At 46.4% G+C, this 15512-nt stretch overlaps 1 protein-coding gene across 1 annotated transcript in view; it reads left to right on the top strand.

The window, feature by feature from the left end:
* The window catches only part of ZNF410 (zinc finger protein 410), a 146526-nt gene that overhangs the window by 4978 nt on the left and 126036 nt on the right, over positions 1-15512 (top strand). Inside the window, 2 exon segments of the mRNA XM_029598452.1 lie at positions 6633-6683; positions 14217-14346. Of these exon segments, the coding sequence (XP_029454312.1) occupies positions 6651-6683; positions 14217-14346 (163 nt within the window). The 5' untranslated portion in view covers positions 6633-6650.

Here is a 15512-nt window from a genome sequence, read left to right as displayed (position 1 = left end):
CTCCAGTACCCCACCACATGTGTGGGTGAGTCAGTACATGAGGCAAGCCTGTTGATTTTTATTCCTTTTCAGGCTTCCTTTGGCACTTTTGCACTATCTACAGGATTTGCTATTTTCTTGGTGATAGTGTCCTCCTCTTTTCTTCCTCTGCCTATGTGTCCTTTGGAGTATTTTATCTATATAAATAAAAATGTTAATTTCCTAGCATGTAGCCAGATGGACTCAGAACAAGTGGGTATAGTGTGCTCGTGCTAGCAGTTGGAGACGGATCTGACGTCAGCACGGGTGCATATTACCCCCACAGGAAGTGAAGCAACTCAGTAATTTCCGTCTCCAAAGCAGTTTGGAGTTCCTGCACGCTCGCTGAGCGTGTTTTCCAAATCCAACAGGTGTCCCTAGAGATAACCCCGCTGATGGCCTGGGCAGAGGCGAATCTCCAGGACATCTCCGCCGTCCACATTGCCGGAAGGGACAACAACGCGGCAGACTTCCTCAGCAGGGAAAGTCTAACTCCGGGAGAATGGCAGCTGTCCCCCCCAGCCTTCCAGATGATTGTGGATCGGTGGGGGACTCCGGACATGGACCTATTAGCGGACAGGTCCAATGCTCAAGTACCCAGATACTTCAGCCGCAAGCGGGATCCGTTCTCTCATGGGATCGACGCCCTGGTTCAGCCATGGCCTCCAGGGACTCTGCTATACGCCTTTCCTCCGTGGCCCCTGCTGGGCGCCCTTATACACAAGGCACAGAGGCCTAGTTCTTCTAGTGGCACCAGACTGGCAAAGAAGACCCTGGTACGCGGACATGAGAAGACTACTGACAGGGGAGCCTCTTCCCCTGCCTCCTCTCAGGGACCTACTACATCAAGGTCCCATCCTCCACGAGGATCCAGCTCAATTCTCTATTACGGTCTGGCCATTGAGAGGGCTAGACTGAAGAAAAGAGGTTACTCGGAGCTGGTGATAGATACACTCCTCCGAGCACGCAAGTTTTCCACATCCTTCACCTACATAAGGATCTGGAGAGTATTTGAAGCCTGGTGCGACACTCATGGCACCAATCCACATGCGACCACGATTCCTAGTGTTCTGGATTTCTTGCAGGATGGCCTTCAGAAGGGTCTCTCCCTAAGCTCCATCAAGGTTCAGGTGGCTGCGTTGTCTTGCTACGGTCCCAGGAGGGATGGCAAGACCATTGCCACGCACCCAGATCTTGCCCACTTCCTGAAAGGAGTCAAGCACATTCGTCCGCCACTGAAGTGGCCAGTGCCCCTGTGGAACTTCAACATAGTTTTGGATTTCCTCGCGGGATCCACCTTCAGACCCCTTCAGGGCCTGTCTCTCCGTTCGCTAACTTTGAAGATGGTTTTCTTGCTGGCGGTGTGTTCCGCACGCCGCATCTCAGAGCTACAAGTGCTGACCTGCCATGATCCCTTTCTCAGAATCACTCCAGAGGCTATCCATCTTCGCGCGGTTCCTTCTTTCTTACTAAATTAGTCTCACAATTTCACCTCAACCAAACCATAACTTGCCAACCACGGCGGGTCTGAAGAAATCAGAAGAAGGGCGTTTGCTACGCCATCTCGACATCGGCAGATTACTGCCCAGATACCTGGAAAAGACAGAAGCAGTACGAAAGACGGACCATCTGTTCGTCCTTCACAGCAGGAAGAAGCAAGGGGAAGCGGCCTCTCAGCCCACCATAGCCCGCTGGATCAAGGAAGTTGTCAGAGCGGCCTACGTAGAGGCCGGGAAGTCACCACCTCTGCAGGTCAAGGCTCACTCCACCAGAGCGCAGGCGGCCTCTTGGGCAGAATCTAGGATGCTGTCGGCTGCAGAGATATGTAAGGCGGCGACATGGTCCTCCCTCCATACCTTCTCCAGGTTCTACCGTCTGGATGTCCAGGCTAGGGAGGACTCAGCATTTGCGAGGGCAGTCCTACGCAGTCCTTAGGCAGCCTCCCGCCCAGTCCGGGAGTAAAGCTTTTGTACATCCCACTTGTTCTGAGTCCATCTGGCTACACGCTAGGAAATGTTGAGATTACTTACCTGATAATCTCCTTTTCCTTAGTGTAGACAGATGGACTCAGCATCCCGCCCAGCTGCCAGTATACATGGGTTTCACCGATTCAAGGTACGCCATGTCAGTTTCTTACATAAGAGCATCCACTCTACCAGGTGTTGACGCCTTCCGGTTGGAAGCGCTGGCGGTCTCCAGCTACTATCAATTGGTCAGGGGAATCCTGTTTTACTAATTCATTGAGCGTCAGTACACATATATCCATAACAGCTTTTGCAAGGAAGATTACTGAGTTGCTTCACTTCCTGTGGGGGTATATGTACCCGTGCTGACGTCAGATCCGTCTCCAACTGCTAGCACGAGCACACTATACCCACTTGTTCTGAGTCCATCTGTCTACACTAAGGAAAAGGAGATTATCAGGTAAGTAATCTCAACAATAGTTTGTATGTCATCGCTAATCTCGCCAACCGCTTAACCGAATGCGTTCAGATTTGCACACATTCACTTCCCATACGGGAAGGATCTTATACACTTACATTACATATAGGTCACACCTGTGAACAGGTAATACAAGTTTAAAAATTGCTTACACAAAATAGCGACATCTGGTGGCCGTCAGCGCAAGCGCAACCTCTTACACCTTTCACACACACCACGCCCCACCCCCACACAGGGCTATTGTCTTTCATTCCCACTCCCTCATAACACACAGAAATCCACACTCATCACACCACACACCCCCACCCACACGCCTGCCAATGTCACTTACTTCACCCACCCTCCCAAAACACGAATTCCTGGCTGCTGCATTGGGAAGCCACGTATTTCACACACCCTCCGAATTTAAATTAAAGTACCCTCTTCCACCGACCCACGCACTGCACTCCGATCACACACTACACCTGAAACAAGTCCGTGCTTCTCCGCCGGCACCACAGGAACGGTCCGGGACACATCGCATTCAGTAGGGCCGTCGGATGCCAGCAACCAAAATGGTGCCGGTGGACCTTGCCCTTACTATGCTATACGGAGACAACAATGACGTCGGTACACCATGTGACATAGTAAGGGCAAGAGCCCGTCGGCGCCATATCCTCAGCGGACCTTGCCCTTACTATGCTATACGGAGACAACAATGACGTCGGTACACCATGTGACATAGTAAGGGCAAGAGCCCGTCGGCGCCATATCCTCAGCGGACATTTGCCCTTACTATGCTATACGGAGACAACAATGACGTCGGTACACCATGTGACATAGTAAGGGCAAGAGCCCGTCGGCGCCATATCCTCAGCGGACCTTGCCCTTACTATGCTATACGGAGACAACAATGACGTCGGTACACCATGTGACATAGTAAGGGCAAGAGCCCGTCGGCGCCATATCCTCAGCGGACCTTGCCCTTACTATGCTATACGGAGACAACAATGACGTCGGTACACCATGTGACATAGTAAGGGCAAGAGCCCGTCGGCGCCATATCCTCAGCGGACATTTGCCCTTACTAGGTCAGGAATCCTGACGCACCACTTTCACCGGTGAAGTTTTGCGACCTGGCAGCCGGCGGAACAAACCCTAGCACACACCCTCACCACCGGCTGGCATTTTACACAGGTAGCCGGGGAGGAGCACGGTGGGGGACCGTTCTCATTTTCCACTGCACGTTTTTCACGGGGGGGGGGCGCCCACTCATTCTCCACATTTCCCAAGAGGGGGGCTTTAGCGTGGGTTGCTCTATTTTGCCGGGTTGGGGGGGGAGGGCCAGGAAGGCGTGCTTGCATATTTAAACTATTCTTTGCTGGTGCTGTTCATTTGGGGTAAAAAAAAACAAAACACACAAACCTTTACTGATCTCTGAAAGCTAGCGGATTAGCCCTCCAAAAGAAACTTCTCTACAGACACATTACTAGGTGGATGAGGCACTCCCCTAAGGATCACAACCTCCCACTGACTGACCACCTTTATACACACCAATTCATTTCTTATCTGTCAGCGTCGTAACTGCTTTTTAAGGTCTGGATCCTCTTACCTAAGAAGGCATTAATTTTTGCCCTGTGCATTTCTCTTGCTCTTTGGACATTACAGTCCCATTGCCCTTGATCCTTTTACACACCATTCATACATCTATTGCAATTCACCAAATTGATGCCTCGCAGAAAATCTAACTTACGTCGGCGTACTCACCCTGCGCTAGCGGCACAACACCTTAGAACTAGGCGCGCGGAGGAGGAACGGGCAGCAAAAAAACAGCACAACAAGGAAAGAATAGCTGTAGGAAGACAGCAGGAAGCGGCCGAGCAACGTGCATCCAGACTGCTAGAGGCACGCTTGCGATCACGGCAAGCACGTTCTGCTGCTCACAATCTCCTTCGTTCACAACACCATGCCCATGAAATGCTGGCAGTGGCTGAAATCCCTCTAACACCGACAGCACCTCAACGTCAGCCATGGATCCCACATCAGCTGGCCAAACATTATAATCAACTTGCTTTCCGATGCAACCCACATCAGGATTATACTTTCATATGGCATGTTCTCATTCGCTCTATGACGCACGTGTGTCCATACTGCAAGGCTATGAAATTTCTGGGAGAAACAAAGGGGATGTGTTGCTATCAAAAATTTAAGGACCAATATCATAGAAGCTACAATCTTGACAGGACCTTTCAAAGGTGAAGATGTACTCATTCCTCGCATCCCTATCATTCCAACAGATATGCCATTTCAATTTAAAAGATTACAATTCCCAATTAGATTGGCATTTGCAATAACCATCAACAAAGCTCAAGGACAATCTTTACACCTCTGCGGTTTACATCTACAAACCGATTGCTTCTCACATGGACAATTGTATGTTGCATGTTCACGAGTAGGCAAACCTGACAATTTGTATATCTGCACTAACGATGGAACAATAAAAAATGACGTATACCCACAAGCATTGCAAAATTAAACATATTACAGCTATCCCCTGGCTCTGTTCTGTTTTTTCAACTTAACCAGGCTCAGCCACAGCAACGCGTGGCAGGGTACAACTAGCATAAAAAAAAATGTATTAACAGCATAGTTAAGGAAACATTAGAAAGCTACAAGAAATCTTTTAATATTGTAAAATTTCCTTTGGCAACCATTAGGGAGATTCATCAAGCTCCGATATGACTATAATGCGTGTTAAACAGTGTACTGTATATCGCACGATATAGCCCTATTGTGGCATCACACATTTTAGGCCTGAAATTGTCCCTATTATGATCTGCTTTGCATGGCATTTGCATGAATGAATTTTGTAAAGCAGCTCATGCGAGAAGTCTTGGGTTCAACTCCCAGACGAGTCCTTACCTTTCTATATCTGGAGCTTATTGGGAAGGGAGATCCAAAGTTGATACTAGTCTAGGTTAGTCAGGTGCTGTGGCTGAGCTGGTTAAAGTGTCTGTCTGACAAACAGGACATTCTCGGTTCAAATCCCAGTGGTGCCTTCCTTTGCACTTTACAATTAAATGCCCTCAATTTTGGGTACTTGCCAGGTCCTTGTAGCCCAGATTGGCCTCTGTTGGAAACAGGATGCTGGGCTTCATGGACCCTTGGTCTGACCCAGTATGGCATGGTCTTATGTTCTTAAATAATCCTATGTAAACAAAACAAGGTGGCTGACTTAGAATTTGATCTGCACCTTTTGGACAATAGTTAATCTACCACTGAAGCACTGAGATCCTAATGCATGTCATGATGCTCCTGTAGTAGATTTAATGGGCCCTTCCGTCCAACATGCACCCTATACATCACTGGGGATAATTATTAGAACCCCCCCACTCACCCTGGGGCTGCCAATAAAAAAAAAAAAAAAGAAAACAAAATGTAAGTAAAAGCTGCTTGATGATGCCCCACCGCCACTCAGCTTTAATTCTCAAAACACCCATTCCTAAATAGTAATGCTTCCCTGCACCCCCTTTCCAGTATAGAAATATGCCAGTAGGGCCCCCCTCATGCTCCCCCCCCCTTTTCAAGATAAAATTATGCTAATAAATCCCCCTCCCCAATATGCCAATAGACCAAAAGTAACGATAGAGGCTTAGTGGTTCCTCTCCTTTCCCTCATCACGTGATGCGGCAAGGTCTGACTGGTGCCATTTTGGAAAATGACTCCACTAGGGGGCACCCCGGGCCCTCTGCCTTTGGTGATATCCCGATTTTGAGGTAATGGAGTTTGAAGGGGAGTCTGGGGGGGGGGGGGGGGATTAAGAAAAATGAAAAGCCTGGCATAGTTAAGTCACCTGAAGAAGGGACCTTTTTTCAGAGCTCACTTTTGGATAGTTCTGGTGTCGATCCTAGAAAACAATCCAAAAAAACATAAAACCACTAAGCTAAATATTAAGCTCTGCTGTCCGTGGTTTCAGTCTAGCTCTTGGGGATTTGGTTTCAAGAGTCTTTCAATATATGCAACTTATAAACAAAGGCTGATACAATTGCTAATAATTCTTTCATAAGAGGACCATAATTTAATTTTGTGCTGATCATCAACACATCAATGTTAAATTTACTATTTTAAGTCTGATGTTTTATGGGGGTTTTTTTTATATTTAACTCTAATTTTCTCATTTTTCCAACCTGTAGGAGCTCAAATCTGAATCAATGTTATCAGATGAATTAGAATCCAAACCAGAGGTGAGAAACTGGATATTAAGAAGCACTGACTAGATTGTAAGCGCCATGAAGCTGGGATTGTCTCTTATGTGTATCTGTATAACACTGCATATGTCTAGAAGCATTTTAGAAATTATAAATAGTAGTAGTAGTAAGTAGAGAGGGAGTGTGATATCCAACAGATTATAGGTCTTTGGTGAGAATGTGTGGCCTGCCAAATGTTCCTGCTTCCTCTCTCTTACTAAGTACCAGTAATAATGCATGGTTTGAATTTGGACAGAAAGTTTTGTTCGTAGTTTGGGCAGTAAGCCATAATTTAGTGAACTTAAAGAAAGGATGCTAGCCTGCACAAAAAAATTGCATTTAAAATTTTTAATTAGAATTGCAAATTTTATGCACTGCCTTCCAGTTATTCCCTCTGCCAGGCCTGGATTTGTTAAAATGCATACTAGGCTTATGCCCAAGAAGGAAAAAATATGGGGGCAGCAGGCTGGCTGAAGACTTTTGCCTTCCAACTGTGTTGAATCTCCCGACAGCCAAACTACGTGAATCTCACTTGGCAGAGAATAGCCCTCTGCTTCGTGTTCTCGTTGCAGGGAACAGGAGGGGGAACTGGGGTCTGTTCCTTATATCTTCTGCTTCCTGTTGTCTTATTTTATGGATGGAAGGAGGGGAGGCATCTCTACTCTCCCTACGGATCCTTCTCTCTGGAACTCTCTACTCTCCTTCAGGTCCTCTAACCGTGCACTCCTGGTGCTTTTATCTATCTGCGCTGCCTCTGGCAATGTCTCCTCTCTGCATTTCTCTGCATGCCTTCTGCTGCCCTTCCCTCCCTCTGTTTCTCTGCATTTCCCCTCTTTGTGCTGCCTCTGGTGCTGTGCTCTCTGCATTCCCACTTGAACTATTCCCTCCCTATGACTCTTTGGTCTCTGATAACTTTCTCTGTATCTCTGCTCTAACTATACTTTCGTTATGGACCGTTCTGCTGAGGACGGAGAGGAGATATTGTGCCTGGGTGGGGGTGTACCTTAGTGAGGCTGGGCGGTCTGGAGCAGCTGCTGTTTCCTGTCAGTTGGGTCCTTGGATGCAGCTGTCCTCCAGGCAGAAGCTGAAACCCATTGGCACCCAGAAATGGAGCAGAGCTGAGGAGCAAGGACATAGCAGGAACCAGAAACACACAAGGAATTTGGCCAAACAGAGATATCATGTAACACATTATGAGGGCTGTTAGATCAGCAAAGGTGTGTCAGGCTAGAGCTCTTTATATACAGCCTTCAATTTGGGACACATCTAATTCTGGTCCAATAGGTGTCCCTGTATCAGTGGTTCTCTGCCTTTTTCCCATCATGACAGACCTGACAGACCATGCTCACATGTGTGACACACTGCTCCTTACAATTCATGGTGTGTTCTGCTTGAAGAAGCCGCTGTTCCCAGCAGGTTGGACCCTTGGATGCAGACAGCAGCCAGGACTTACAAGCTGAGGCTGGAAACAGAGTAGGGCTCAGGAGCAGAGATGAGGACCAGGAAAAGAGCAGGAACCAGGAACACTCAGTAAATAAGCCGAACAACAGGGATGTCACAGAGCGAACTCTGAGGAATGTTTAACCGATAAAAGGTGTGTCAGGCTATGACTCCTTATATATAGTCCTCAATTTGGGACACACCTAATGCTGGTCCAATAAGGATCCTCTGTAGGCGAGTCTCCCTAACTTTCAGGTCTATCCAGTAAAGTGCGGCCGCGTTTACCCCGCTCCTAACCCGTGTTCTACTCACTTTCCGGCTGCGTTAGCCCTTCCTGCGATCCACAACCCCCTTTAACCTACCCTTACCGTGTCCTAAAATCCCCGGGCAACCCCTTCCGCACGCGGCATGGATATTGCATGCAAACGAGCGAATTAGCTATTCCCTAGCATCCAGTAACCTGCGCCCTGACTATCGCTATCTTTCCCTGCCATTTTGCCGCGCATTTAACCTGCTAACTTACCGCCTACCCTTACCCCTGCGTTAGAGGCAAGGGTAAGGGTAGGTGGCAAGCTTTCCCCCAGCCCCCGCTCACCTGCCCCGGCCGCGATCATGGGTGCCGGTCTCCGGGGCAGCCCCAGTCCTCTCCCCTCCTCCCGAAGCAAAAAAAAAGCGAAGAAAAAAAATTGCAAGAGAGAGAGGGGAGAGGACGGGCAATCCTACGCTCGGCGACAGTGTAAAGCGACGAAGCGACTTACTTTTGCAGCTCCCCTCCGGACATCGAGGCTTCCCCCGTGCCAGTCCCCTCTCCCCTCCTCCCGAAGCAGGGCGCGAAAAGCAGCCTTGCTCCGGGAGGAGGGAAGAAGGGACTGGCAGTGTAAAGCGGCGAAGCGACTTACTTTTTGCAGCCCCTCCGGACATCTGATGACCTCTCCTGCCTCCAGCTGCTCGCGAAGATGGACGCCTGCACGGCCGCTGAAGCGTGACGTCACGACGTTGTGACGTCACATGCCGTGATGCTGTTTCTTAGCTTAGTATTTCTTCCATGATTCTTGGTGAGTCCACTGGAGGATAACCTGGCCTTAAACACCTAGGTCAGGGTTTGATCCCTTCTACCTCTGATGCTTTTTACCTTCTTCCCTGCCACATTGTCACAGGAAAGCTGACAATTTTCTTATTTTAGTACAGAGAAGTTAACAACTTTGGTTGTCATTTTTTCTTCCTGCTGTTAGAAGTCTGCTAATATACGGGCCGATACAGTAAAGTCCGCGGGAGAGCGAACGTCTGCTCTCCCGGCGCGCACACAGCCCTTTGCCGGTGGGCGCGATTCTGTATTTAAATTAGGTGATGCGGTAAAAACCGGGAAAAGGAGGCGCTAGGGACACTAGCGCGTTCCTAGCGCCTCCTGTTTGACAGGAGCGGCGGCTGTCAGCGAGTTTGACAGCCGACGCTCAATTTTGCCGGCGTCTGTGCTCAAACCCGCTGACAGCCACAGGCTCGGAAACCGGATGCCAGCAAAATTGAGCGTCCGGTTTTCGGCCCGACAGCCGCGGGCTGAATTCAAATTTTTTTTTTAAACTTTTCGGGACCTCCGACTTAATATCGCTATGATATTAAGTCGGAGGGTGCATAGAAAAGCAGTCTTTACTGCTTTTCTGTGCACTTTCCCGGTGCCGGAAGAAATTAGCGCCAACCTTTGGGTCGGCGCTAATTTCTGAAAGTAAAATGTGCGGCTTGGCTGCACATTTTTCTTTCTGAATCACGCGCGCATACCTAATAGGGCCATTAACATGCATTTGCATGTTGAAGGCGCTATTAGGTGCTTCGGGTTGGACGCGCGTTTTCCCTTACTGAATAAGGGGTAAGGGAAAACGCGTGTCCAAGAGCGCACTGTACTGTATCGGCCTGATAGCTTGCCGATTTAAGACAAATGTTCAATTAATGTGACTGTGCTGCTGGCTGACTAGGCCATTCACCTTTCAACTAACAATGAAGTTCTCTAAAATATGATGGCTTTGGACACCTGCTACACTGGAGGACATTCATAGGCTCTCTCACTGTAGCTGCCACTCACTGTTCCATGAATCTTTCTATGGAAAGCTCTGCTGACTTTATTTATTTATTTATTTTTGGTTTTTATATACCGAAAGTTCCTGTATACAATACATATCACTCCGGTTCACATTTAACAGAGATAACTATCGCCGGGGAGGCGTTTTACATGGAACATATCGAAATAGTGAACGGATAATATATAATAAAGTACAATCTATTGGGAAAACAACTAAGATCAACTTAGAACAACTAAGATCAACTTAGAACACAACTTGGAAACATATAACTGAAGCAATATAAACATTAGATTATTGCTGTAAGGCAAGGATGGTTGTTGTTCTTCTTGCTTTTAGCTCTCTGGGAAAGAGCCAAGTCTTGAGTTTCACTTTAAAAGTAGTATGGCACGGCTCAAGGCGGAGGTCCGGTGGTAGGGAGTTCCAGAGAGACGGGCCCGCTGTAGATAGAGCGCGTTTCCTCAGGGTAGATTTTGCAGGTTGGGTGATCATTCTGTTCTGGTATGCCCTTCTGGTTGGTTTTTTTTAGAGGAGTGTAGTTGAAGCTGGAAGGTTAAGTTGAGTGGAGAGATGTTATGTAGGGCCTTATGAATCTTTATAGTATAGTATAACATTATAGTATCTTGGTGGAATCTCTTTTCCAGTGTCCTCACTGTTACTATACATTACTGGGAAGTGTCTGTGTCGATCCACTGTCTCCTGTTTTATAGTACAGTCTGGGGATCTATCAGGGTTTCTTCTGTGTAGTATGTGTAATACTGGATACAGTATACTTGGGATCTTTCAGTGTTACAGTACAGTCTGGGGATCTATCAGGGTTTCCTATGTGTAATACTGGATACAGTATACATGGGATCTTTTAGTGTTACAGTACAGTCTGGGGATCTATCAGGGTTTCTTCTGTGTAGTATGTGTAATACTGGATACAGTATACGTGGGATCTTTCAGTTATAGTACAGTCTGGGGATCTATCAGGGTTTCCTCTGTGTAGTATGTGTAATACTGTATACAGTATACTTGGGATCTGTGATTTACAGTACAGTCTGGGGATCTATCAGGGTTTCCTATGTGTAATACTGGATACAGTATACATGGGATCTTTCAGTGTTACAGTACAGTCTGGGGATCAGGGTTTCCTCTGTAGTATGTGTAATACTGGATACAGTATACGTGGGATCTTTTAGTGTGTTACAGTATAGTCTGGGGACCTATCGGGGTTTCCTCTGTAGTATGTGTAATACTGGATACAGTATACGTGGGATCTTTTAGTGTGTTACAGTATAGTCTGGGGACCTATCGGGGTTTCCTCTGTGTAGTATGTGTAATACTGGATACAGTATACGTGGGATCTTTTAGTGTTACAGTATAGTCTGGGGACCTATCGGGGTTTCTTCTGTGTAGTATGTGTAATACTGGATACAGTATACGTGGGATCTTTCAGTGTTACAGTACAGTCTGGGGATCTATCAGGGTTTCTTCTGTGTAGTATGTGTAATACTGGATACAGTATACGTGGGATCTTTTAGTGTTACAGTATAGTCTGGGGACCTATCGGGGTTTCTTCTGTGTAGTATGTGTAATACTGGATACAGTATACGTGGGATCTTTCAGTGTTACAGTACAGTCTGGGGATCTATCAGGGTTTCTTCTGTGTAGTATGTGTAATACTGGATACAGTATACGTGGGATCTTTCAGTGTTACAGTACAGTCTGGGGATCAGGGTTTCCTCTATAGTATGTGTAATACTGGATACAGTATACATGGGATCTTTTAGTGTGTTACAGTATAGTCTGGGGACCTATCGGGGTTTCCTCTGTAGTATGTGTAATACTGGATACAGTATACGTGGGATCTTTTAGTGTGTTACAGTATAGTCTGGGGACCTATCGGGGTTTCCTCTGTGTAGTATGTGTAATACTGGATACAGTATACGTGGGATCTTTCAGTGTTACAGTACAGTCTGGGGATCTATCAGGGTTTCTTCTGTGTAGTATGTGTAATACTGGATACAGTATACGTGGGATCTTTTAGTGTGTTACAGTATAGTCTGGGGACCTATCGGGGTTTCTTCTGTGTAGTATGTGTAATACTGGATACAGTATACGTGGGATCTTTCAGTGTTACAGTACAGTCTGGGGATCTATCAGGGTTTCTTCTGTGTAGTATGTGTAATACTGGATACAGTATACGTGGGATCTTTTAGTGTGTTACAGTATAGTCTGGGGATCTATCAGGGTTTCGTATGTGTAATACTGGATACAGTATACGTGGGATCTTTTAGTGTGTTACAGTATAGTCTGGGGACCTATCAGGGTTTCGTATGTGTAATACTGGATACAGTATACGTGGGATCTTTTAGTGTGTTACAGTATAGTCTGGGGATCTATCAGGGTTTCGTATGTGTAATACTGGATACAGTATACGTGGGATCTTTTAGTGTGTTACAGTATAGTCTGGGGACCTATCGGGGTTTCTTCTGTGTAGTATGTGTAATACTGGATACAGTATACTTGGGATCTTTCAGTGTTACAGTACAGTCTGGGGATCTATCAGGGTTTCTTCTGTGTAGTATGTGTAATACTGGATACAGTATACTTGGGATCTTTCAGTGTTACAGTACAGTCTGGGGATCTATCAGGGTTTCTTCTGTGTAGTATGTGTAATACTGTATACAGTATACTTGGGATCTTTCAGTGTTACAGTATAGCCTGGGGATCTATCAGGGTTTCCTATGTGTAATACTGGATACAGTATACGTGGGATCTTTTAGTGTGTTACAGTATAGTCTGGGGACCTATCGGGGTTTCTTCTGTGTAGTATGTGTAATACTGGATACAGTATACGTGGGATCTTTTAGTGTGTTACAGTATAGTCTGGGGACCTATCGGGGTTTCTTCTGTGTATTATGTGTAATACTGGATACAGTATACTTGGGATCTTTCAGTGTTACAGTACAGTCTGGGGATCTATCAGGGTTTCTTCTGTGTAGTATGTGTAATACTGTATACAGTATACTTGGGATCTTTCAGTGTTACAGTATAGCCTGGGGATCTATCAGGGTTTCCTATGTGTAATACTAGATACAGTATACGTGGGATCTTTTAGTGTGTTACAGTATAGTCTGGGGACCTATCGGGGTTTCTTCTGTGTAGTATGTGTAATACTGGATACAGTATACGTGGGATCTTTTAGTGTGTTACAGTATAGTCTGGGGACCTATCGGGGTTTCCTCTGTGTAGTATGTGTAATACTGGATACAGTATACTTGGGATCCTTTTGAGTTTCTTCTTTACGATATTGCTGCTACTTGGGGGTAATTGTAAAACTGCTTGCATTGCTGCTAAATCTTTTATTTGCAGAATTTATACCAATTTTCAAATTGAACTTGGACAAGTTAGCTCGCTTTGAAAATTATCCGTGGAAAACTTCATACACGCTTATACCTGCTAATTTTCAGGGAAAAATAGGCATATACTTTTGAAAATTCAAAATTATGTACGAAGTAGAAACCTCACCCATGGGAATGACTGTTTAGTGTGAGTAAATTTACACACCTACAGGTCCTGTGCACATAAGTTTACCTGCATGGGGGGCAGTTCTTTTCTATGGATAAAGCAGTGCTGAAATAACTTTTAAAGTAACCCTCCCTATATATATATTCTTGAGATTTCTATTCTATTCTGTGAAGCATCTCTGCTGTTATTTCAGTGTTCCTGGGATTTGTCTCTCCCCCCCCCCCCCCCCCCCCGTTGTTTATATATATTCCTGAGATCGATCTTTCTTCCTTTGTACAATGTCTTACTGAATTATCTTATGTACCATCTTTTCCTCTATGCAGTGTCCATTAGAGATGTGAATCGGAACCAGAATCGGATCCGATATCAGTTCCGATTCACATCTCTAGTGTCCATCATTACTATAGAATTATGGCTACTCTGTTTTTCCCTCCTATTCTTTTGCTCCTACTTTGGGTAGGTCTGGCTGTAATATGTTTTGTTTTGGTTTTTTACTCTTTTATAGCTGCTGGTTCAGTTTGTGCAGAACACATCAATCCCACTAGGAGAAGGTCTTGGAGAATCTAAAGATCTCACGTGTTTGTCCCTTCTCCCTGTTACTGAGACATCGGAATGCAGCCAGCTGCTTTTACCTGGTAACACTGATCCTTTCTGAAATGGCCTGGTTCATTAATGTGGTTTATTTTTTCTATAGACATAGAATGGGAGAAAAGCCTTAGTGAACCAAGGGTTAAGTCTTTCCTGCTTAGACTAGGTAATTCTGTGTCTGTTTAAAAATTAGGGCACTATTAGTCCTCGGAATTATTTTAGAATACTGTGATTAGTTATGCTACCATTTTTATAAGGTGGATCTGAAAAGGATTTGATTTTGTGATAGCAAATGGAAGAACTGATACTTAGCATACCAGGGATGCTTTTGGGAGGAAATTGTTCCAAGGGGGCCATGCTCATTGCCTGCATTGCCTCTTACCAGCTCTACATGAGCCAATACTCACGCAGCCTCTGCAAGAGATGGACAAGCAACTGCCTCAGCAGCAGCAAGACCCCTCCTTCTCGTTGGTGCATCAGGGCCTGGAGTGTGGAAAACATGAGGTTCGTTTAACCTACGATGTTTTCAAGATGACAGTAAGAGTCTCTGTAGCAGGAATCGGTACCCGCAGAATGGCATGGCTGCGGGCCTCGGATCTCTGACTGGAGGTGCAGGAAAGACTCGCTGACCCGCTGTGCACAGGAGAGAATCTCTTTGGAGATAAGGTGAGGGATGAGGGGTCCAGTTGCAGGATCACCATGAGACCCTCCAGCAGCTCTCCGCCAGCACTTCAGACCCACCCTTCTCAGCCAGGAGATCTGTGAGGCAGGGACAGAAGAAGTCTTTCTGCCACCAGAGGAAGTACTGTCTTCTGGTCCTTCGCCCCCACGAGGCCGTGTTAAGCAATAGAGAGCTCTCAGGCCCCAGCCAGATCCCCAGGCAAATCCTGGGACGAGATATTGACTGAATCATAGGGAGCATAAACTAGCCACCCAAGATGCTGGACCCTCCAGTCGGAGGCAGTCTATGGTTCTTTGTGGATTAGTGGCCCAATATAACCTCAGACCAGTGGGTTCTGTCCATCGTCCATCAAGGGTACCAAATAAACCTATTGGGTGTCCTGTAAAATTGCCTCCCGTGCCCTTTTTGGGGGGCCAGTAGCGCATCAGGAGGTACTGTTTTGGGAGCTGTCCGCCCTCTTGATGGCCAGAGTGGTCGAGCCTGTACCAGCAAGGTAAAGAGGGCAGGGATTCTACTCCTGGTACTTCCTGA

Source organism: Rhinatrema bivittatum, chromosome 4, assembly GCF_901001135.1.
Source record: "Rhinatrema bivittatum chromosome 4, aRhiBiv1.1, whole genome shotgun sequence".
Taxonomy (NCBI): Eukaryota; Metazoa; Chordata; class Amphibia; order Gymnophiona; family Rhinatrematidae; genus Rhinatrema; species Rhinatrema bivittatum.
The sequence above is the reverse complement of the archived record's forward strand: the minus strand, read 5'-3'. Positions and strand labels throughout refer to the sequence as shown.